Source organism: Heterocephalus glaber, unplaced genomic scaffold, assembly GCF_053883595.1.
Source record: "Heterocephalus glaber isolate CG9 unplaced genomic scaffold, H.glaber_assembly_v1.0 deba00001531, whole genome shotgun sequence".
Lineage (NCBI taxonomy): Eukaryota > Metazoa > Chordata > Mammalia > Rodentia > Bathyergidae > Heterocephalus > Heterocephalus glaber.
The window spans coordinates 2,278,599-2,303,240 of record NW_028258329.1 but is presented as its reverse complement, the minus strand read 5'-3'; the positions used below and the strand labels follow the sequence as shown (position 1 = coordinate 2,303,240).

The 24,642-nt window shown below is 40.7% G+C and overlaps 2 protein-coding genes across 4 annotated transcripts; both read left to right on the top strand.

The window, feature by feature from the left end:
• Nucleotides 1-1,466: 1,466 nt before the first annotated feature.
• On the top strand, nucleotides 1,467-20,730 carry Snurf (SNRPN upstream open reading frame). Of its 3 annotated transcripts, none has more exons than XM_004852639.4 (5): nucleotides 1,467-1,648; nucleotides 8,829-8,924; nucleotides 12,970-13,094; nucleotides 19,305-19,447; nucleotides 20,690-20,730. In XM_004852639.4, exons 1-3 carry the CDS (start codon nucleotides 1,635-1,637, stop codon nucleotides 13,073-13,075), a joined length of 216 nt encoding a protein of 71 aa, XP_004852696.1. In that variant the 5' UTR covers nucleotides 1,467-1,634; the 3' UTR covers nucleotides 13,076-13,094; nucleotides 19,305-19,447; nucleotides 20,690-20,730. The 3 variants fall into 3 exon arrangements, with proteins under 3 accessions (XP_004852696.1, XP_087044376.1, XP_087044375.1); XM_087188250.1 differs by lacking the exon at nucleotides 1,467-1,648 and adding an exon at nucleotides 2,463-2,506; XM_087188249.1 differs by lacking the exon at nucleotides 1,467-1,648 and adding an exon at nucleotides 5,793-6,100.
• Nucleotides 19,305-24,616, top strand: Snrpn (small nuclear ribonucleoprotein polypeptide N). Its single transcript, XM_013075131.2, has 7 exons — nucleotides 19,305-19,447; nucleotides 20,690-20,841; nucleotides 22,198-22,309; nucleotides 22,811-22,963; nucleotides 23,657-23,795; nucleotides 24,220-24,345; nucleotides 24,445-24,616. The coding sequence occupies exons 1-7, from the start codon at nucleotides 19,445-19,447 to the stop codon at nucleotides 24,480-24,482; spliced, it is 723 nt and encodes a 240-aa protein (XP_012930585.1). The 5' UTR covers nucleotides 19,305-19,444; the 3' UTR covers nucleotides 24,483-24,616.
• Nucleotides 24,617-24,642: the final 26 nt, after the last annotated feature.

The following is a 24,642-nucleotide window of genomic DNA, read 5'->3' as shown; positions in this document are numbered from 1 at the left end:
TGAATGATTGGAGGATACAGCACGATCTAGCATTATTTTTATGGCAAAATTTACTGGCAGAATCTCATTTTCTGTATTTTTTTACTCTCCAGTTGAAGACCAGCATGAACTACATAGTAAGATCCTGATTCAAAAAGAAAAAGAAAAGTAAAAAGAAAAACGGGCTTGTTATTTGACATAAGTTTTTCTCTTTGAGATCAGTGAAGCAGATGGCAGCTGACTTTGGATTGGGTGTAAGGCTCAGAGAGAATCCATCGTGCCTTTTTTGGTATCCAAAGAACAGTTCTTTTTTCCTTTTTTTTGGTACCGGGGATCAAACTCGGGACCTTGCACTTTCAAGACAGGTGCTGGAACCACTGAGCTAACCCCCAGGCCCCAAGACCAGTTCTTAATTCAGTAGAACACACAGGAGATTATAAGGAGGGCAATCAAAATTCCAAAAGGGAGAACAAAAAGTGTGGAAGATAGGTAGAAAACATAAGATAAGTAGATTAAAGTTGAGAATTAAATATAGTTTTATTAAGATAGTACTTATGTTTTTTGTTTTTTTCTTTGGTACTGGGATCGAACTTGGGACCTTGTGCACTTGAGAGTCAGGCGGCACCGGAACCACTGAGCTAAATCCCCGGCCCAGTACTTACGTTTTAATTGCAAAAAGATTTCGTGATCAGTGAAAAGGTTCAAAGCCCTAACATGAAGTAAAATGAAGAAACGATTCTCAAGTCACAGCCAAGGAAAACCAAAGAGGCATGACTGTAATGGGCAGCATGTGTAATGTGTGGAACCTTGCAATGGAAAAGGGACATTAGGGAAAATCTGAGGAAATCTGAGTAAGACATGGAGATTAGTGCACAACAGTGGTAACAATAACAAGTATGTATGCAGTTCTCACTCCCGGGGGGAAGATCCATTGTAGTAGTCAGTTCCAATTTTGAGAGCTAACACATAGAAAGTGCTGACAGTATATAGAAGGCCCTGTTCTAAGTTTATCATTTTTTTCTTTCTTTTTAATTTTTAAAATTTTATACCATTCCCCCAAAGTCCCGTCTAAATTTATCAACTCATTTCTCATAAAATTGTATGATATAGACACAATCTCTTAAGTTTTACAGAGGAGGAAAACGCTGAAGAGAACGCTGAGTAACCTGCCCATGGTAACAGTGCGGCCTCGCATCATAGAATTTGAATCAAAGGAGTCTCATTGTAAGATTTGCATCATTACAGAGGTGAGTATCTTTCATAATGTTTTCAACATACTAACAAACATTTACATAATTCGCTTTCAAAGTTTAATTTCACGTTTTACTTTCTACTGGCTCCCGAGATCAGAGTAAACTGTCCATGTTACTCTATGAAAATGTAAAAATGAACTGCTAGAAACTGAAGTATTTTCGCAAATCAAAAACCACTGCATACTGACATGTTTTTGGGGAGTGAGATCGAACCCAGGGCCTCATTTTGTCTAGGAAGCACTTTACCCCTGACCTACGTCACCCACATCGATACAGCTGGGCGCATGCGCACTATAAAGCGCGCGCACGCGCAGAGGGTTCTGCAGTGCGGCAGTGAGCAGTTCGCAGAGGCGGGGACGGGCGATGCCTGGCAGCGAGCAGTGAGGAGCGGGCAGCGGCGCGATGGAGCGAGCCAGGTGTGTGCGCGCGGGTCGTAACCCGGAAATTCGCGTCCGTGCAGGCCACAGTCTGCCTTTTCCACCTTGGAGGACTCGGGTGAACTATGTATGGTTCTCCCGGAGCGGCCGGATCCTTGCCGCAGTGGCGAGGCCGCCTCGTGCCGCCTGTGGGTCTCTGGCGACAGGGCTTGGCTCGGTGGGCCTTTGTCCTTTGGTCTGAAGTGGTCTCAGTGGGCACAGGGTGCCCCGAGTATGGGCTTCAGGAGTAGAAGGTCTGCGGGGACGGGTCCCCAGAATGGCCCGGCGTTGGGGTGACCCGCGCGCCGTCCAGCACGTGAGCCAGGCTGAGCCGGCCTGGTCGTGGTGGTTCTGGGGGTTACGTGTGGGGAGGATGGCCGGCGGGCCAGTGCGGGCGCGGGGTCCCGCTGCGGGCAGAGCGGGAGCACAGGGGCGCAGGGCTGTGGGGTGCTGGCCCGGGGTCTCCCGCGAGCTGGTAGCGGGGCTCTTTGCCTCTAGGTCTTGCCGGTTGTGTCATTTGCGCTCCCTGCAGAAGAGATGTAGGGAATGATGGGTTTGATTCCTGCTTCTGTTTTATTTTATGCCTGTGGGGTCCCTCTCCTCGGTGGCTGTTGTATAAGATTGAGACCAGGCTGACGCCCCAGGATGGTCGGTCCCCATCGGTCGCCACCACCCCCCTTTCCGGTGGTTAGAGTCGCGTCACTGACCGCCGCCTCAGGCTGGCGCGGCCTCGCAACTGCGTCTGTGCCATTGTGTGGCCCGGGAAGATGGCGGCTGCTGCAGCACCACTTCTTTGCGCAGGCGCAGATGGCCCGACCCCTCCTCAAGGATGAAGGGCAGTGGACATGGTTTTCGTAGGTCTGTGCATATATGTTCTGCTGGTACTTCAGCCGCACCCTGTCCACGTGGGCAGTGTTTAGGAGACTGCAGTTCTAGGGTGGTTGTCAGCCGCTTCCGCAAAGTGATGTAGGGGGTTAGATGCAAGGGCAGCAGGCGTGGCAGGATGGCAGCCACCTGTCTGGCACGGTGGAACAGACAGGGGTTGTATGTGGGAGGTGGTGGTGGCAGGCATCCCCTGCACCTGAGCAAGGACAACAGATGCTGTTCATCCCCTTCCCCACTGTTTCTTACCGAAGAGGAGGGAAGGAGACAGTTTGGTGCAGGCTTTATCCAGCTCTTCTGGCTGTAGCCCACTCCCCACATTGCCCAACTGGAGGACAGGACCCTAATGAGAAAGCGGCCATGGGTGTGTCCACTTCTACCTGCAGAGCGTGACGAGTGTCCTCTGCCCTGCTTTTCTGCTCTTGGGTTATTGTCTGGTGGTGGGTCTGCTGATCATCAAAGGTGCTGCCAACCCATATCTGCTGTGCAGCTTCAGGCACTCGTGGTCACTTACAGATGTTGTAAAGCTGTATCCAAAACTGCTTTTCATTTTGGAATTTTCTTTTTTATCTTAATTACACACAGTCCAATTCTTCATTTTCAAAGCAGCTTCATTAACTCCTTATGTACTGTAACTCCCCCGTCACACATAGGCTCTGATTTCTCCTTTTCATATGGGGTAATTTCAAAGTTGTATTGCATTATTAAAGTTTCTAGTAGCCTTAATTTCTTAATATCACATTCTGACTCCACTAGTGTGGTGATTTTCTTCAACTAGAGACTATCAGTGTGCAATCCCTACCATGTTGAGGGCCACGCCATGACTGGTCTTCTGGAATCCGAGGTGTTGATGCTGTTGTTTTTGTTGAGAATAAATGCCAGAAAAGGTCAATGAATCTTACTGGTCAGGGAGTGTGCTTGGGTATAGAATTACTGCTGTAACTGTTGTTTTTACTTGCAGTTTTAAATTACTGCTTCTGATCATTTTTTTCTCTTGTTATTTATGTCTGTTGGTTTTAGAACAAGGGATCTTAATATGTCCCTTAATAATAAAAATTCTTTGAAACTTTATAAATTTATTTACTTAGAATTCATCACAGGCACTAAGATATTTCAGATAGAAATTACTGATGACGCTTCTTCTACCTTGTTTCCCCATTTAGGAACAGTGGATCCAGTCCCCAGTATCTAGTAAAATGATGGCAAACTGCAAAATGTGTTCTTATCCCCTACCTGGGGGTGGAAACCGCTTCTATTAAGCATGTGTGCATCATCCTTGTCATCCGGGCATACCCATTGCAAGCTGAAGCACATGACTGTTTCCCACGCTTGGGAGCACAGGGCAGCCATCTTTCACTTACTGTTCCGGAGCAGAAATCGCAGTTATTTATTCCTTTGTGATTAAAATCAAAATCATAACAGAAAACCCCACACAGCTATTAGAATATTTCTTGAAAGAGTTGTAACCTACCTGTAAAAACTAATTACAATTAATTTGTTTTTGCCAGTATCCCAAAGTATTGCATGTTTACTCTCACATGTTAAAACTAGGAAGAAATGGGGCCGGGGAATTAGCTCAGTGGTTCCACTGCCTGCCTCACAAATGCAAGGACCCAAGTTTGATCCCCGGTACCAAAAAAAAACCAAAAACAAAACAAAACTAAGAAGAAATAAAAAAAAGATGAAAATGGGAGGGCAACTAATATAAAAGGGGAAGGGTGCAAGTAGGATTGGGGGTAAAAAGGGTGTTAGGGAGTTTGGATAGCATTAAATAAGTTATATACATATGTAGAAATGCCACAATGAAACCCATTAATTTCTACAGATTATATGTGCAAATACTTAAATAAAAACTTATCTTAATTGTGTGGATACTTGGGACATGTATGTGCTTGCATCTTTGAATGAAATGCTAGAAAAATGTGTGTCATATGGGAAGTTTATCTTACCAAGTTGCTGTTGAACATTATGAAGTGTAGTTTTCACTAAATGTCTATACTTCGTAGCTCTCTTACCCCTTTTCACCTTTATTTTTTCTATTTATTTGATTCAATTCAAATTGATTATTTTGTCTATACTTGTGTAAGATACCATAAATCCTTAAAGTAGGAAAATCAATACCGGTTCTTTGAAAAAAAATTTTTGTGGCACTTTGGGCATTAAAGATCTCATGGTCTTGTGCATAATAGGTAAACCCTCCTCCATTGCAGTTACATTGTCAGCCTTGATTTAATTAATCTTTAGAGGTAAATAAAATTCTTTTTCCAAAGTGACATATCAAGAAGTAGAACATAGAACTTTATGAAATTCTCAGTTATGCAGAATATTGTTGAAAAGAAACCTGCTAGTTAGTATTGAATATCATTTCATGAACTAGTAGTACCCAAAGCCAAGGCCGAAGGCATTAGAACAGAATAATAATGATTTATTTAGGAAGACAGTTCTAAGGGATAGCCCAAGTATTTCTTCCAAGCTGCTAACCCTGGGTAGTAATTCTCATCTGTAATGTATTTTTTGGAGATCTCTAAAAGGTATGCCCAAGCAGAAACTCTGGACTTTATTTGTTGTAAGAATTTTTTCAAGTGTAGTGCAGGTAGGATTCTAGAAATGAGAACATTCTAAGGATGGTCCCTAAATATAATGGTGAATATCCTTATGAATGACATAATAGGACCAGGGACAAAGTGAGGAAGAGTTCATGTGCAAATTGCAAGGGAACCACACAAGTCCAGTTTCTTCAGTTACTTGTAATTTAGATGTATGTTTCAAAGCAGGCCTAGTAACTGTCATGTTATTCTCCAGGAAGAGGAGGGAGCCAAATGGCAGATGACTTGGTTGGATGTGAGGGCTGAGGAGCCAATCAGACCTTCTCTGCAGTCCAAATACCACTTTATTTCTTCTGTTTTTATTTCATTTATTTGTTTATTTTGTATTAGTACCTGTTAACATTTCGTATAGCATTGTCTTAGATGAGAAACCCAAAATGTAAATAAAGAGCAAAAACGAGATAATAGGAAGCAGGGAGATGGTTTTCAAATAAAAAGAGGAACAAGATGGAGTTGGAGGCAGTGGGAGAAGGGAGAGGGAAGGAGGTAAATTGAAGAATTGAAGAAAAAGTTGAAATAGCTTTTGCAAATGTAAATGGGAACCAAAGTTGGAGGGAGCAGGGACCAATGGCAGGAGAAGGGGATAAAAAGAATTAAAAGGTGTTATCCACAGTACAGTCCCCACAAAGACTACTTCTTTTTCTTGTTTTTGTTTTGTTATTTTGTTAGAAATGTTTGCCGTATGTAATGATTACATTTATCATGGAGAGTTGGCGTGTAGACATTCTACTTTATCTCCTGCTCCTCCTTTTAAAAAAATTTTATTTTATTTTATTTCAGTTTCCTCGCCCTTCCTTTTCTGCTCCTTTCGACTCTTGGGCCCTTTGCATTTGCAGAAGCTCGGTTTTCATCATATTAAAGATGTGTTAGATCGCAGATTGCTGTGCTGCAGTGCGGCGCATGCGCAGACTCTGCGGTGTGGCCAGGCCGGCCCGGCCCGGCAAGGCCTGGCGGCAAGCGGCGGGTGAGTGGCAGGCCAAGCGCGGCATCATGGGGCGAGCCGGCTGTGTGAGCGCGCGGGTCGTAACCTGAAAATTTGCGTCTGCAGCCCGCAGTCCACCTTGTAGGACTTTCGGTGTTGGTGAAAGCAACCCTGGGCGTGATCTGTTTCCGCAGAAACGGGTCTGCAGTCACGTGCTACGGTGTCGTTGCCGCATCGTGCCGCATCCAGATCTGTGTCGCAGCAGGTCTTGACTCACGTGGACCTTGTCCTCCAGCCTGAGGTCGTTTCTGAGGGTGTTGGTTGGGGTCCAGATGGAGGTTCCAAGGGAGGTGTGTAGGGTGGGTACAGGGAGAGCTCGGTTTTGCAGCGGAGGTAAAGTTGGAGGTTCTGGGCCCCCACGTTGCTGACGTTAGCGGTGAGTGCTAAGTGCATGGATGGCCACACCCTCCTAGGCTGGCAGCCTTGAGGTAACTGCAGGGTAGGGTGGTTGACAGACCTACTCCCTTCTGCGCAGTTCCAGAGGGTTAAGCTTGCTACATGCGCAGGTGCTAGGTCAAGTCCTCTGCCTCTGCCTGTGTCACAGTGGAGCTTATGGTGGAGCAGGCCTGAGACCTGCAGGGGGTGGCAGGCTTCCCCCGCACCTCGTTGGGCAGCAGCCTCTGCTGGTCCTGTTCTGCCCTCTTCCTCGCAGTTTGTAGAGGAAGGGAGGGAAGGAGGTGCCCTCATCATGCTGGACACCTAGCTGTCCAGGCTGCGGCTATCTCCTCCCAGAGCAGGAATGGAGGATGGAATCTTAATGACCCCCACAGCATGGTGGAGACTTGTGGCCTGCTCTTCTGTTCTGGGGTTATTGTTAGGTGGAGGGTTGCAGGTGATTCAGGGTCGTGCGGGATGGGCGATGGTAGGTATACTAACAAATCATCATTACTTTAGTTTCCCTTCCCTCCCCCGGCTCCCAGTTCCCTGGCCTGACCTGAGGCCAAGGGAGGGTAGGGTGGAGCAAGCAGCTCACCTTGGGACAGCAGGGAGAGTCACTTTGGGTAATTTTTGTAGTTGGAGCTGAGGTAAAAATTGGACAAGAAAGAATAATTAACCAAATTTGTCTTTTTTCTTTTAATCAATTTTTGTCCTCATGTAATGTAGGCAGTCTAGTACATCTGGCTGTCCTGAGTTACAATGAAAAAATGTAATTCTAGGGGCCAGGGATTTAGTCCGGTGGTTCTGCCTGTCTCACAAGCACAAGGACCCGAGTTCGATCCCTGGTACCAACAACAACCAAAAAAATGTAATTCTGGGAAGCTGGAAAAGCTTTGTTCTTGTTTTCTTTCTTTTTTTCTTTCCTTTCTTTTTGGAGTTTTAAAAAAATTGTTTTGTGTCTCTCAGTGACCTCAAATTGAAAATCATTCTGTTCTTCAGCCTACCAATTTCAAGTAGTTTGAAAAATCGCAAAATCCCAGTGTTGTTTTGGGCAGCACTGGAGATTAAATCCCTCTGAGGTACATCCCCAGCTTTTTTTGTATTATTTTGAGTTTCCCAGGCTAGTTGGGAAATTGCTATCGCCCGTTTCAGCCTCCCTAAGTAGTTTTAATTACTCGCCAGTCCAAAGCCACCACTCTTGGCCGAGATTCTGGAGGTTTTCATTTGATATTTATCATTTACCTGTTTTTTTTTCTAAATTGTATGGTGATATTGATTGCTTCAAACATATTTTGGTTTAATTTCTGATCTTCTGATTATCTACAAACTTTTTAAAAATATCTACAAACTTTTTAATTCCATTCCACCCTTTTGTATTCAGTATGAATGGGTTAAGGATCTGGTAATTGCAGGTCTCTTTAGAAAGGCCTCCCTCATTCCACTTCAAGGCCTCACAAGCTTCAAGGTCTCTCCTGTCCAGTGAATAATTGGCTCACCACTTAGTTCTTCTCAAGGTGGGGAATGTGAGCCACTTCTGTGACTTGGGACAAAGCTTAGTCCCTTATGTTGCATGACTTTTTGTTAAGGCCCTTAGTGTATCCTTTCTGCTTCGTTATTTTGAAATGAAGTTACCAAAGTCTCTCAACAGAGGCTTGATTCTGGAGTAATGAGAAATAGCTTAGCTTTAAAAATGTAATTAAAAGTTTTAACTTCATGAGAGTTTGCAAATGGTTCCTGCAGTTCCTCACATGGCTGCCACAAGTGAGTAATTTGATTGTTTCCCAGAGCAGCCATTTTGTGAGCTGTTCTGCCGATCTCAACATGGAGGCGTCTCCGTCCCCTGCCTGCGTTGATAACTTTGTGCTTAGTCAGTCTTTGTCTCTTGTTTTGTAAAATCTGAAGAAAGCAGTATTTGCATGAGAATTTTTGTTAGGTATTTTGTGATTTAATTTTTATGTTCTATTATTCCACTATAAAATTATTAAATGATGACCTAAAAATATTTTCCCAAACCAGTTTTGAAGTCAGCTTATTGGACATTCCTATTGTTTGAAGTGTAAAGATCTAACATTTTAATTTTACTTAGTTTTGATCTGTGGATTATTTTAATAATCCATTACATTTTAGCACAGTGGCACACGGCTGTGATCCCAGCACTCTGGAGGCTGAGGCAGGAGGATCACAACTAGTTTGAGGCCATAGTTAAAGGAATACATAGTGAGACCTTGTCTCTAAATAACTATTCATTTTATTTTAGATTTCTAAATCTAACCTTTAAGTAGTTTCATAAATTGGTGAAGTCTGTTAAAAACATCTCTTTTTTTAAATTCAGGGATCGCTTACACCTGAGAAGAACTACAGAGCAGCACGTGCCAGAGGTAGAAGTCCAAGTGAAACGTAGAAGGACAGCCTCCTTGAGCAACCAAGAGTGAGTACGATCTGGTCCAGAAACATTTTGCTCAGAATCCAAAATAGTGCGCAGTTGAAGAGAGTAAAATGCACCTAATTAATGGAAGAAGCACATACATGTAATACAGAAGATTTATTCATTTCTTTCATTTTCGGACAGGGTCTTGCATATAGTTCAGGCTGGCCTTGAACTCCTCAGTATATAGCCCATGCTGGCCTCGAACTTGTGACAATCCTCCTGCCTCTGCCTTCTAAGTGTTGAGATTACAGGCATGTGCCACCATGCCCAGCTCCAGAAGATGTATTAAAAGAATGAAATCATCTTTATATTTTCCTAACTCAACATGATTTTAGTGTGTTTCCTTTATATATATCTTGATGAGTTTTCACTCTGCCTTTATAAAATTCTGTATTTATCTTTAAGTGTATGAATATTTAAATTATTTGTTTTCTTCATGTTATTAAATTAGTTTGTGTTGTCAAATGTTCAGTGCATTGAAGAAATGTCATTGTATATATTTGTTCTTTTCAAATTTAAAGGTACTAATAATGCATAAGTCTCAGAAAATTAAGTCTGATCTTAGAGCCGCCACCAGCTTATTTCCTCTGCTTCCCCAGAGCTAATCCTTAGGTACTTGTTCTCCAACTTTTCAGGCCTTCTTTGTCCACATGTAATATTTACATACTTGCATAAGGGGAGAGAAAAGAAGATGGGATACACATGTGTAATATTTTAGTTGTGTTGTTTGCTTGACACTGACTCTTGTGTTGTTTTCTGACAGTGCTCTCAAAACTCATTTCCATTTCAGTGCCTATAAACTTGCTTTATGTTACAGATTGCAGAGTATGAGTAGTATATAATTTACTTTAATCAGCCTACTTGGTGATTAATTTTGTTTGCAGTTTTTGGCTATTAACAGGGATGATAAGAACACTAGTGCTGAATAAAGTGTATTAATACTAATTTTATTTCCTCAAATCTACAGACACTTTTAATTTGTAGAAAGTGGTTAGCATCTTTGTCTTACTTAATTACTAGCTCATTGTGAAAATTTTTGAAGGTTTGCACATTTTAAACTGCTTTTTGAAGGTAAGATTTTCCCCTTTTCCCCTCTTATTTAGTATTTTTAACACTTTAGAGTTTTTGTTGTTGTTGTTGTTTGTGGTACCAGGATTGAACTCAGGACCTTGCACCATTGAGCTAAATTCCCTGCCCCATGTTGGGGAGTACATTAGTAGGTGAAGATCCATCCAGTTCCTTGTGCTTAGCCTCAACAAGTAGGTTAATTGACAACTGATCTTATCTTCATCTTGTTTTCTGATGAGGTAAGCCTTCAGGTATCTTTTTGTCCAAATTAGTGGAAACATTGTGATGATTTTGAAGAAGTCACTTGAGTTCACCTGATTTCCACTGTGTATATTTGTGTGAATACTGTAGTGTCCTAGTTTGGGACAGATAAGAGATAAGTGTTGTTTTAGGCAAATAGTACAGTTTTCCCAGTTGTCTCTCTTCAGAGTCAGTAGATAATAAAAAAGTATAAGCAAGAATGATTGGCCCTGCCATGGTTCATAAGCTCAAGATTTTAGGAGTGGGACACTTAAAAGTCATATTGGATGTGTTGAAGTATGAGTGTTCATTAATATTTGTCTATCTCTGATGATCTCCCAAACAATAAGCATTAGGAATTAATTTCCCTGAAGAGCTTTTTGCATACCAGTCCTAAATAATTAAAAGTAATATCTTCTGAAAAGCTCCAAACAAAATTGAGTGAAAAACAAGATGGAAACAGATTAAGTATAATAGAAATTCACTTTTCACTCCTGGAATTGATGCTTTTTTTGTCTTCCAGCACATCTGTCCCCAAGGCAGTTCTCTTTTGGGGTGTTGGACATTATCCTCCCTGTCCCTGGATGAATTGAGTTTGAGGAAGATTGTAAATTGTGGATGGAGAGTCATCTTAGTCTTTGTACAACTTGAAATGTCTTTCCATATTAATATCCTGGATTTTATGAATTTAATCCTGTGTAGGCTACATTTTACTTCTCAATGTTACCATAATATTTGGATTCCAGGTTTAAATCTAGAAGGGGATACTAGAATAGCAAATTTTATTAAATCAATTTTTTTATCCCCCCGGTACTCGGGATTGAATTTAGGACCTTGTGCTTGTGAGGCAGGCTTGGTGCCACTGAGCTAAATCCCTGGCCCTCTTTTTTTCTTTTGGTACCAGGGATCCAACTCGGGACCTTCTGCTTACAAGGCAGACACCGGAACCATTGAGCTAAATTCCTGGCTCTATTCCTGGCCCTCTTAAATCAAATTTTACCTTTTTCTGAAACAGTTTTGAGAATTTTGTTAGATTTAATAGTTGGATGCCTTTTACTAACAAAGAAAATGGAATTGAGAATAGCCAAATTAAGTTTATGATTTAGGTCTGAGAATGTAGCTCACTGGGAGAGTAGTTAGTCTACCATGCTGGGTTTAATTCCTAGCATACCCCCCTCCAATTTTACACACACACACACACACACACACACACACACGTGGGCCTTATGCATATTAGACAAGTGATGTATCACTGAATTATATCCCCAGCCATAGTTTTATTATAAAGGCTACAAATCAACCTCTAAGGAAAGGTCTAGTAGGTTCAGCAAAACTCTGGATATCAAGGGTTTTTTTGTTTGTTTCATTATGTAGATGAAATCAAATCATTTGCAATGTGACTGAATTCATCTTACAGCTCCCTTTTCCTCCTGGGAAATGAGAATGAAATCCTTATCCCCCTAACTTTGTGCTTGGCCTTTTGTGTCCTGACTAGCTCCCACCCTGAGTACCCTCAATAGCACACACTTCGGTCTGACCCAAATTCCAAAGATTTAGAGATGATCTCTGAGGAATCAGGGAAAAAGACCAGTTAAAGTCTTTATTATACAAGAGCACGTTGAAAACTCATTGAAAGCTGCAAGAAAAAGTAGAAAATGTACCCATTTCTAAAGCTAGCTACTGTTGATTATTGTCACATTTTATTTTTTTCCTTAATCCAGAAGGACAGAATTGCTGTTGTTTCCCCTCCCATTCCAGGCTTGTCCTCTCGGGTAGAAAACAAATTTTCTACATCTCTTCTCAACATCATCATATTTACAGCCTGATTATTATTATTGCTATTATTATTGTTTTTTAAATTTTTTTTCTTTTTATTGGTACCGGGGATCGAACTCAGGACCTTGTGCTTGCGAGGCAGGTGGTGAAACCACCGAGCTAAATCCCTGGCCATATTGGTTTTTTTTGACACAGAGCCTCCCTATGTAATTTAGGCTGGCCTTGAACTCAGATGGCCCAGGTAGACCTCAAATTGTTGAAATCCTCCCACCTCAGCTTTTTGAGAGCTGGGATTAAAAGCATGTGCCACCAGGTAGGTGCACCTGATTATTGATGCTTCGGGTATGTTGAGGGCCTTCCTATAGAATTTCTTGCTTATTATGAATGATTTATGTAGTTTAAAAGCAAGAATTCTATCATTGAACCAACATTGCACCCCAAGATTTACGTAGTTTGAAAACTTACACATTCTGAACTTTAGGAGTTATTTTAGGTAGTGACTTGTAGGATCAATATAGATGACTCTTAGTGACTTACAAAAAAATCATTTAGCATATGTCACTCTATTGGACTGAAGAAAGGATTGTTTCCGTATAGGTAACAGGAATATGAATGGGTGGATGGTGGTACCAATAGTGTTTCTACAGGCATAATTGCTCTTGGATATTTAGTTAGTTGAAGATAACCGCAAGCCTGGTATGGTGGTGCGTGTCTGTAATCCCAGTTCTCTTGAGATGCAGTAAGTTGTGTAATGAGGACTCAGCAAAACCCTATCTTAAAATAAACATTAAAAAAGGGTTAGAGATATAGCTCAGTGCAAAGGCCCTGGGCTCAACCCCAGGATATCCAGACTGGGTAAGTATCCGCTCGGCACATGCACGTTTCTCTGTGCAGAGACCTGTGCTTATTTCTGTAGGCGAATGTCTTCTTCTCATATACCAATGTTGTGCTTTTGTCACAGGTGTCAGTTGTACCCGAGGCGTTCTCAGCAGCAGCAAGCTCCTGTGGTGGATTTCCAAGCGGAGCTGAGACAGGCGTTCTTAGCTGAGACCCCGAGAGGTGGTTAAAGAGTATTGGAACATTAAGGTAGCCTATTTCAACAAAAAAACATGTGAGAACTCACTCCAGAATGATCAGAAATAAATAGAATAGAGTTCTGACGTTTACTTTGTTTTTCTTTGTTTGGTTTTTAGACACAAGGTCTCGTAGTCCAGGCTGGCTTTAAACTCACTGTGTAGCATAAGCTGATCCCAAACTCATGTTAGTTCTCCTGCCTCAGTCTCCTGAGTGCTGGGGTTATAGATATTTAGCACTACACTTGGTGAGGTTTCCTTAATGATTATTATTAAAATATATTTTTCTTAAAAGTTTCACAAACCACAGCACAGTGAAAACAAACCATAAGAGTGCCACTGGGCTTGGGTACATACACATTTAGGCCCAGTTCTGGGGGAGGCTGATGCAGGAGGACCACAAATTCAGGCACAGCCTGGCCAACTTAGCAAGACCTTGTCTTAAAAAATACAGAAAATACAGAAAAGGGTTGGAGTTGTAGCTCAGTGGGAAGGGCCTAGCAATCCCTGATACCGTGGGGAAAAAAAGAAAAAAAAATTTTAGAAGCTTAATACAGTGAGCACTTTAAATAAAATGTAAACCAACGGAAATATGATCTGAATGTCCCTGCTTGGACACTTTTGTAACATGTCTGTATTACTTATCTTGGTATCACATGTATTGAAGGGGACTGTATTTATTTTATTTTGGAATGATTTGCAACTTTATATGAAAAATACTTCATTAGACAATCATTGAATATTTTAGTGAATGTTTTGTAATTACTTTTTGTGGGAGATGTCATCTTTTCTGTCCCTTTGCAAAATATCTTAGTTTTTAGTATCTTCAAAAACTAATGTGCCATGCTGGGGATTTAGCTCAGTGGTTCCACTGCCTGCCTCGCAAACTAAGGACCTGAGTTTGATTCCCAGTACCAGAAAAAAAAACAAACAAACCAAAAACTAATTGCCAGTTAACTGTATATTAGTTATTTTAGTTATAATTCACTAGGCATAACAGGCACTGTGTATATGTATAACTTTTATTAACAGCATGTTAGAGGATCTAAGTATTTCCCAGACTTAATTTAACTGATTATTTCTTATTTTGTCTTTTTTTTTTCACTTTTCTGTTTTCATTCATGTATTTATTCTTTGAATTAGCATATAATATAAAGGGCCGGGAGTGTAGCTTAATGGCACAGTGCCTACCTGGCAAGTGCGAGGGCCTGAGATCTATTCCTGGTACCCCCCCGAAAAGGAATTACCATATAACAAAGATAGTGTTCAAATTTTTTCATGCACTACAGATTTAGTTAGTCTGTACTTTATGTTGGTAAGTCACTCCTTGTTTATTTTTCATTTTTTGGTGTTTGCGATAGGGTGGGTCTCACTGTGAAGTTTAGGTCTAAACTCACGGGTGATCCTCTTGCCTCAGTCTCCCGAGTGCTAGGATGCCCACCATGCCCAGCTAGGTTACAGTATTTTTAGAAAAGTTATTCACAAATTGATTTTGATTTTGTGACTTTTCTATATGAAGAATGAATGCCTTTATTTCTGGCATATGTGTGCGCGTGTGTGTGTAAATCAAAGAGAAAGGCGTATGGGTAATTTTCTTTATTTTTGTTTTTGAAATATTGCCCCTCAACCCGAATTAAGACCTTATGGCCACAGTTTTGAGGTTAAATCTTAGGAGATAGCCTTTCTAAGAAATTCTCTCTTCCTGGGTCATTTATACCAATCGTTCTTTTAGTTGCTACATGGACTTGGTGGATTGCAAACAGACAGTGGAATTTGGTCCCTGGCTCACAGCTGCTTCCCAAAGTAAAGGCATTTTTCAGGAGAAGCTGTGTGCATTTGATGTTTTTACCCAGGGATTTTTATGGCTCTTCAGTTAAGTTCACAAATTCTTTTACAGTTCAGATACAACATTTTAATTATACATTATGATTTGCAAGTGGTACCGTGTAAGTTTTTGATACTAGGTCCTGTTTTATTCTACTCTGAAACTCTAGTTCCACCTAAATAACGCTATCATTAGGATTTCCTTAGGACAGCGGTTGGTAAAGTATATTTCATCTACTGCTTGTCTTGTGAATAAAATTTATTGGAATATTAACCATGGTGGAATATATTTATATATACCATGACTACATTGGTGGTATAATGTCACTTTTGAGTGGTGTGACAGGTACAACCTTAAAATATTTAATATATTCCCTCGCTCAGCATAATTTACTGACCTTTGTTTTACAGAGCCAGTTGCAAAGAAAAAGCCAAGGTAGGGCCAGGCATGGTGGCTCTTTTCATGTAATACCAGCTACTCAAGGCTGAGACAATTCAGTACAAAATATAAAATACAAATACAAAATAGAAAAGACTGAGGTCGTAGCTCAGCTTGAGTCTCTGGATTAAATACCTAGTGCTGAAGGGGAAAAAAGCAAAAGCCAAAAACAGAAAAAGGAAAAAAAGATTGGGCTAGTTTAGGTACTCCTAATACGAAAGTTGGTGAGGAAAGGTGCTACAGAAGAGTGCTGCTGAATGATTCTTGGAATACAGGGTGGCAATGTGGAGGAGTTTATGGGGTTTACATTTCCTATACAGGTAGATGAGCTTTTAAATATTTTAACCATTGAGAACTTTCTTTTACACTCAAAATATAAAGTGCATGGCAGGAAATACAGTAAAGCACACTAAGTTGAACATCCTTACTCCAAAATCCAAAATGCTCCAGAGACTGAAACTATGTCTCTCCATTGTCTCGAGGCCAAAAGTGGAAAATTGTACACAATTAAGATTTGTTTCATGCACAAAAGTATTAAAAGTATTGTATAAAACTAACCTCAAGCTGTATGTATAAGATGGATATCACATTGGGTCTCTTCTTCAATCAGTGTATTTCATTTATATATGCCAATATTATAAAACCCAAAATGTTTGAAATCAAAAACAATCTGGTCCCCAGCATTTTGGATAAAGGATAGGCAACCTATAATTCTGGTATTTGGCATTTAAAAGTTTAGTAGAATGAGTATCCGAGTGTAGGATGTGGGATGCTAATTTGTATGACTTAATTTGTCATTTCACTTTTTAGTATGACTTAAGTGTCGAGTTATACAACTTTCTAAGCATCACAGATAGTGGTGTTTGTTATAAAAACTTATTAGACTATTTGTCTTTTTGTTTTCTTTTCCCAATTGATTGATTTTTTTAAAAATAAATTTTATTTTATCCCATTTCCCCCCTTCTCTTACGCCCCCTCCCTTCCTTATGTACAAAAGCTTGGTTTCCATTCACTCACTGGTCCCTTCCTTCCTTTCTTCCTCCTCCCTTTGTGTTTTTTATTTTTAAATTTTAATTATTTTTTTAAGGCAGGAACCCAGTATATAGTTCAGGCAGACCTTGAACTCAGCATATAGCTCAGGCTGGCCTCAAGCTTGTGGAAATCCTCCTGCCTTGGCCTCCCAAGTGCTGGAATTACAGGCATGAGCCACCACGCCTGGTCTCTTTGTGTTTCTTATTAAATAAAATTTTACAGGGAGGGGATTTAGCTCAGTGGTTCTGCCACCTGCCTCCTAAGTGCAAGGTCCTGAGTTTGTTCCCCAGTACCAAAAAAAAAAAATCACAGTAAAGCTGTTTTATTGTGTGTGTGTGTGTGTGTGTGTGTGTGTGTGTGTGTGTGTTTATGTTTATGTTTCCTTGCCAGGCAGGCACTGCACCACTGAGCTACATCCCTGGCCCTTTTTTTTTTTTAAAAAAGATGGTCTCACTATATAAGTCAAGCTGGCCTTGAACTCACTGTGTAGTCCAGACTGGCTTGGAACTCACAGCAGTACTCATGCCTCAGCCTCCTGAGTGCTGGGATTATAGGAGTGCACCACTACACGTGGGTGGCTTCTTGTGGTTTTAATTTGTATTATTTTCTGGATGAATAATTTCCATTTAGTTGTATTTTCTCCTTGATAACCTTACTTTGTACATTTTCATATAGTGGGTCGCTCTAAGGTATCCTGTAATTTCAAATTTTTGCACATGTTTTGTTGTGTTTGAGACAGGATCTCACTTTGTAGCCCAGGTTGTCCCCCAACTCATGATCCTCCTTCATCAGCCTGCTGAGGGCTGGGATTGCAGGTGTGTGCCACCATGCCTGGATATCAAATTTGAACAGATTTTAATGAGCTTTCATTTATTACATGATGTTTCATTTCATGTGCTTTGGATAAGAATGATCATCTTTTATTTTGACTTAAAAGTAGGTTTTCATTTGAAGTGTAATCATGTGTAAGTTCATACAGTGTAAAAATTTGAAAACATTTGCTTTTGTGAGGAATGGCAGATTGTTCCTTTGCTTATGTGTCTTTGGTCTCAGAAGATATGCCATGACTGCCCATCCATCTGTATGATGTTGCTGCTCTTCCTGTCCTCTTCTTCATGAAACATTTTCTCCTCCTTTACCATGGAGATAAATTTTACACAGTGGTGTATTCCCTCCCTGATAATAAGGGTTCAAAATTGTGTGCCAGATTTAGGGATGACAGGTAACTGCTAAATTTCAAATCTCCTTGGGAAATCCTTTTTACTACTCCAGGAGGTGAACCCATGTTCCCAATTTCTGAGTGAAATGTATGTTTTCTCTATCCCTATAAATTGTTTTGTGTATGTCTTAAGTTACTTTCTCATCGCTAGGAAAAAATATTTGCCACTCATTTTAAAAGAGGAAAGGTTTATTTAGCCCACAGTTTGTAGAGGTTTCAGTCCATAGCAGCCTGGCTCCAAGGCTGGGTGGCAGGCAGATGGCCATTGCCGAGGAGAAACAGTTCATGGCAGGCAGGAAGCAGCAGCCATCAAGGGAAGAGGAGAGATATATAGATATAGATATATAGATATAGATATTTATATATACCTATATCTATATCTATGTGTCTTTATCTATATATCTATATATCTCCAGGCCACACCTACAGTGACCCACCTCTTCCTACCAGACTTCACCTTCTAGCATCACATCCAGCTATAAACCCATCAGTGGACTAATCCGGTGTCTCACATCCATGATCCAGTCATCCCCCAAAAGCCTCCAGCTGCTATGAGCATAAACCATAAAATTTTTATAATCAATAAGAGGTATAGTACATAAACCTATAGTCCCAGATACTGGGAGACTGAGGCAGGAGTTTCAGGCCAGCCTGGATTACATACCAAGACCATGTCTCAAAAGAAAATTGGGAGCATAAGGAAACATCTTTTCTGCATTGTACAACCATTTTGTTATGATCAAATGATATATAATTCTAGCTTTGTTTCACTTCGTTGTGATGTTTCTGCAGATTATAACCATCATTTGAATTATTTGATTTTTCACATGCTGAAATACTGTACGCTATTCAAAACTTGCCCAACGAAGGAGCTGGTAGTATAGTTTTATAGTTCCTTGACAGAGTGCTTTTCCTAGCATACGTGAGTTGCTGAGTTAAATTTACCAGCACTGTGAAAAAAATTGCCCATCCGTTTTACTTGTGTTTCTTATCTATTAAATAATAAGCAGTGGAGAACAAGCACACTGGAAATCCTTATACTGGTATTAGTACGGGTATGTTTTGTAAAGAAACAATATTTTTGCTAGGCATGGAGGTGCACGCCTGTATGTAATCCCAGCACTCAGGAGGTTGAGGCGTGAGGTCGGCTGTGAATTTGAGGCCAGCCTGGACAGTGTGGGGAACTCTTTCTCCAAAAGATGCTACTTTTACTTTTAATCCCAAGTTTTGGTGTAAAAGGAATACCGTTTAAGTTTTACTTTGCAGTGAGTGGTGGTCAGCAGGTGAAGACCCTTTATTATACTGGGTAGATTTGTCGTATGCATATTCATAATGTGGTTGGTTTTTGACGAGGAAAGTTACCTAACATCATTTCTAGGTGCTTTAGGGGAGGTAACAGCATGCAGTTGTAAACATTTATGTGGTTCAGCCAAGAAGTATGAAGTTTCAGCCAACTCAGGATAAGTTGAGACATTGATGTTAAATTTTGGGATTGGTAAACCAAGCTTTTTTTGGGGTGAGCTTCATTATTCTAACTGTGTAAAATGGAGATTAAGGTAAGGGAGTACTGAAATTTGTCACTCCTTTGGATGGATATGGGAACATGGGGAGATAAATTTTTTGAAATTATGATAGTGATTTTTTTTAAAGAAAAATACCATTTTAAAACAGTAGATTGCCGTGCAACTATAACATGTTTTCCTCTGCAGACTCCACCTGCTGTCTGTGAAACTTGTGAACACCTTGCATTGTCTCTAGGAGAACCTACATCGTACCTTTATAGCTGTCCCCTAGGTATTAAGGAACCTGAAATTTTATCATTGACGCTGGATTTGGTGGAACAGCAATCATGGTAAGATGTGCATCAACACAGAGAGGTGGAAAGCTACTTTATTTTTTAATTTTTAATTTTTATTTTTGGTACCAGGGATTGAACTCAAGCCTTTGCGGTTGTGAGGTTGGAAAGCTATTTAAAGGTCCAAAGTGTAGATGACTTGGAATGCTGAAAGAAGTTAGAAATATGGATTGTCTGTAGAGGTGGATGCTGGTTCCATTTAGTGACAAGTAGAGATCGGTGATATCCAGCATGCTGTCAGTTTTGGTCAGAAAGTTTGGAAAATGTACCGAGAGATGTCTTATGTCAGAGAAAATACAGAAATAGTTTTCAGGGCTAAGGGTGTAGCTTAATGGCAGAGAGCCTGCCTAGCATTCCTAAGGTTCCAGGTTCAGTTCACCATGCCACTGGTATAAAAGTGTAAAACAGTATTTTTTCATAGTTTTAAGGCACTATTCTGCAGACAGATGACTCTTGTGTAAGCCTGGTATACACATACCAGACTACTTGAAAAAAATCAGTGGGATTTGAGTTAATTAGCATAGAAGAATGCAGTCTGAATAGATGGTGATTATCCTAACTGCAATTCTGGGATTCTGACAATGCATTCTCATAAAGGCAAGAATTTCATAATTCCAAGGGGGTGGAAAATCGGGTATTGATTATGAGAAAACTTATAATGTTTTATGATTATTCAAAGGATCACATTAAATTAATAGAGAAGCACCAGATCTTTATTAAAATCTCAGAACTATGTGATCTGGATGAAATGTTAAGTAGTGCCTAGGGGAACAAAAATGAATGGAAGAGGAGATGCAGAAATGATGTATGGGTGTGATGGATCTGAGAGACTCTGGAGAGCTACCCTATATTGTTCTTCCAATGGGTTGACACCTGCAGATTTGATTTGAGGTAGGAATTTGTCCACAGTGTGCAAGAGTTCTGTAGGAAAGTGGTATTTAGGCGGAGATGGAGGCATTAAAATCGTAAAAGGGAGATAGGCTAGGCTGATGGATCCCTATCTGTGAAAAAATTAATCAGTTATGAAAAATTGCCTATGATTCTGAGTAGTAGCTTCTTGGGCCGAAACTTTTTCCAGTGTGTTGAGTCAGTGTGGAAGAATGGTGGAGAAAGGGACTCAAGGGAGACTTGCTTAGTTAAGGAATCTAAGTTTGTGTTGGTACAGGCTTGGTAAAGGAAACGTTAGAGTATTAGGCTCAGGTGCGCTGATGCTGCCTCCTTCCGTTTGTTTCCATCCAGACTGTGGGCAAGAGCAGCAAGATGCTGCAGCACATTGACTACCGAATGCGATGCATCCTGCAAGATGGGCGGATCTTCATTGGCACCTTTAAAGCTTTTGACAAGCATATGAATTTGATCCTCTGTGATTGTGATGAGTTTAGGAAGATCAAGTAAGTCCAGGTTGGGTGATGCGTGTTGAAGTCAGAGGGAGTGGGAATCCAAAGCCAGAGCTGACTTTATAAAGGGTGATTGAGGTTGCTGGGAAAATACGATGTGGCCAGGCTTTGGCTAAGCATAAGTCATTGCATTTATTTTTAAATTTATTTGTTTCTGTTTTTTTTCTTTGCTAGATAGGGTGTCACTATGTAGTTGAGACTGGCCTCGAACTTACTGTGTAGGTCAGGCTAGCTTTGAATTCCTGGCAGTCCGCTTGCCTCAGCCTCCCAAGTGCTGGGATTATAGGCCTGTGCCACTGTACCTGGATATTTGTTTCTTTCCCTTGCAAATATTTCTTTTGACTTTTTTTGAGGGGAGGTGGGTACTGGGGATCAAACTTGGGACCTTGGGCTTGCGAGGCAGGTGGCGGAACCACTGAGCTAAATCCCGGGCCCAATGTTTCTTTTATTTTACCACAGGGTCTTACACCAAATTGCTAAGTAGGCCCTGGGTGAGCTTGAACTTGAGTTCATCCTCTCAGCCTGTTCAAAGTACTAGGGTCACAAGCAAGCACCATCATGCTCAGAAGTCACTGCATTTAAACTGTTTAATTTTTCAAAAACAATCATAGACTACTGAGGAATGGAAGTGTACTATATGACCAAAATAACAACTTTTATTTTATTTTATTTTTTTTGGTACTGGGGATTGAACTCAGGTCCTTGCGCTTGCGAAGCAGGCAGTGGAACCACTGAGCTAAATCCCCAGCCTCAAAATAACAACTTTTAAACATTACTTGGTTGCCTTCTGTGATGGTCTTTAAATCTTGGTTGAGAAAGAATCATTCTTCATGGTTGAGGAGTTGGAATACATTTAACATTTAGTTTCCTCTCTGCCTGTTTGTTTCCATTCCTCTCAGATCTGTCATCAAGATTTATTACATGATTTTAACAAATTAGCTTTCTACTTTAACATGGAAATTGACACTTGAAGTCTGTCTTAAAAGGCTTAGTCTTGACATTTGCATATATAACAAAATAATTTTATGTAATGTTTTTGTGATCAAAACACAATCATGAAAGGACTGAAGTTAAATAGCTTTACTATTTATGCATATGTTGACTGAATCTAGAGGTTTTGGGGATGGAGCAAATCTGAACTGTTTATATCAGAATATTTTTTTTGTTTGTTTGTTTGGTACCTGGGGTCGAACTTGGGACCTGGCCTTTGCGAGGCAGGCAGTAGAACCACTGAGCTAAATCCCTGGCCCAATCAGAATCTTGCTATCAGTTTTTATCTAAATTAGTACTTCTGGTGTGTGAGTAGTCTTGGGATTACTAAAATCACTAAAATTAGCTTTTGATTTATAGGCCAAAGAATGCAAAACAGCCAGAACGTGAAGAAAAGCGGGTTTTGGGTTTGGTCTTGCTGCGTGGGGAGAACTTGGTATCCATGACTGTGGAAGGCCCACCACCTAAAGATGTAAGGAGCATGCTGGACAGGACAGACAGTTTTATTTTTTTTATCAATTTGTCTTTTCTTTTTAATTGGCACATAAAGGGTAATATTTCAGTGTGTAGAAACATGGCATTATTTGAGATGACTGAAACCAAGACACAAGAGAGGCACCGTACATTTTCATTTTGTCAAGTAAAATGTTCCCAGCATTTGATGTCACGTCATGATTATCTATACTTTCAGGATTGAAGACTATTTTGATGAATTAATTCTATGTGCTGTCTACATTGTGTATGACCTAGATTATGGTTGAAGTTGCTGATTACGTTTGTCCTCAATTTTGAAAAGTATGTGCATTTTAGGAATTTGGAGGGTATCTTTGTGGTATAATTGATCGTTTTCATTAGCGTATGGTGCTGATGTGGGATAGGTGCCATGGGGAGATAGTGGGTACATCTAACTAAATAAGACTCCTAAAACTTGGAAAATGCATTTGGTTTTAAGCTATAAACTTTTTGGTTTCAGACTGGCATTGCTCGAGTACCACTTGCTGGAGCTGCAGGAGGTCCCGGGGTTGGGAGGGCAGCTGGCAGAGGTGTACCAGCTGGTGTACCAATTCCCCAGGCTCCTGCTGGATTAGCAGGCCCTGTCCGAGGAGTTGGGGGTCCATCCCAGCAGGTGAGGAACTAGGGGAGGATTTCTTTTTTCTTTTTGGCGGAGCTGGAGAGTAAACCCAGAGTCTTCATACTGAACTACACTTTCCTAGCCCTTTTTATTTAGAGACAGAGTCTTAATTACTAAGTTGCTGAGGTCAGGCTCAAACTTATGATCCTGCTACCTCAGTGTCCCAGAATGATGAGATTATAGGTGTGTTTCATCACATCCAGATCAGGGGAGGATTTTTGATAAAGGGAAAATGTGACGAGCCCGGGACTGAGGAAATTTAAAATGTAAATATGTATCTTACACTGTTTGAGCAGATACTATTCCTGAAGGAACTGATAGCCAAATAGGAAGGGAATACAGCATGCAAGTTGAAGTGATCATTGAATAATTAAAGCTACTTTGAGAAGCATAAGTCACCACTGTTATGTTGCAGACTACAAAATATAGGTAGACATGCAGAAATGAGGTCAGAGAGTTTATTAGATACTAATAGTTCAAGAAGAGTAATCACTAATAGAATGTGTATTGAGCATGCACCGTCCCCTGAATTTGTTCCCCAGCACTGCAGAAATAAAATAAGAGTAAGAGAAGTGCAACATTGTAGTAGTTACTTAGCATTTATTAGGACATAACCATTATGTGTTTTGTGTACAAATTTGAAGGTGTTCCTTACCTTTTATCGTCCTGCTGTCCATGTCTTCTCAGGTAATGACTCCACAGGGAAGGGGTACTGTGGCAGCTGCTGCTGTTGCTGCAACTGCCAGCATTGCTGGAGCCCCAACCCAGTACCCACCAGGAAGGGGGACTCCACCCCCTCCTGTAGGCAGAGCAACCCCACCTCCAGGTAAGGGATTTGTAAACTAGTTTGCATGTTTGAGAGATTATATATTGTGATCTTGAGGAGGTGTTGTTTCATAATACCGTGAAGAAGGTAATGAATTAAGCTTCTGACTAAATGCCTAATTAGAATTTGGGGTCTATACCAGGTAACTTTTTGGTTTTTTGGGAGGTACCAGGGAATCAAACTTGGGATCTTGCGCTTGCGAGGCAGGCACTGAAACCACTAAGCTAAGTCCCTGGCCCTAGGTAACTTTTTATTTAACAAAAGGCAGTAGGCTCTTTTGTATTGAGGATGGCATACAGAGTTAATATTCAGAGTGAGATTACTTGACCCTCTCATTGGTGTTGGGTTAAATATTGCTTTGGGCTGAATTCTAACAACTTCCCTAAACCAACTCATAAGACCTTTATTTTGCCTTTTTTTTTAGGCATTATGGCTCCTCCACCTGGTATGAGACCACCAATGGGCCCACCAATTGGGCTTCCTCCTGCTCGAGGGACACCAATAGGCATGCCTCCTCCAGGAATGAGACCCCCTCCACCAGGAATTAGAGGTAAGTAGGGAGTCAAGGAAATTCAGAAGGTGAGCCAGGTCCTTGAAGATTTATATCCCTTTTACCTAATTATCTCATGGATTTTGTTTTTCTTTCCAGGTCCACCTCCCCCAGGAATGCGTCCACCAAGACCCTAGGATACTGTTGATCTGTCCAGTTATTTTTCCCCCCACAGTGCTTCTTGTGAAATTGTATAGGTTGTGAGCTTTTTGTCCCCTATTTCTGCATTAATAATAGCTAATAATAAATGCATATAGCAACTAAAATGTGAGGTACTGTTGTACGTTTTTTCTGTTG

Excerpts from the sequence above, each read along its gene's own strand:
- Snrpn (XM_013075131.2), top strand. Across the intron at positions 20,842-22,197 it reads GATGAGTTTAGGAAGATCAA|GCCAAAGAATGCAAAACAGC; the intron begins GTAAGTCCAGGT and ends TTTGATTTATAG. Across the intron at positions 23,796-24,219 it reads CAGAGCAACCCCACCTCCAG|GCATTATGGCTCCTCCACCT; the intron begins GTAAGGGATTTG and ends CTTTTTTTTTAG.
- Snurf (XM_087188249.1), top strand. The coding sequence starts at position 5,808 with ATGTTTGCCGTATGTAATGATTACATTTATCATGGAGAGTTGGCGTGT. Across the intron at positions 6,101-8,828 it reads GGCCTGGCGGCAAGCGGCGG|GGATCGCTTACACCTGAGAA; the intron begins GTGAGTGGCAGG and ends TTTTAAATTCAG. Across the intron at positions 8,925-12,969 it reads GCCTCCTTGAGCAACCAAGA|GTGTCAGTTGTACCCGAGGC; the intron begins GTGAGTACGATC and ends CTTTTGTCACAG.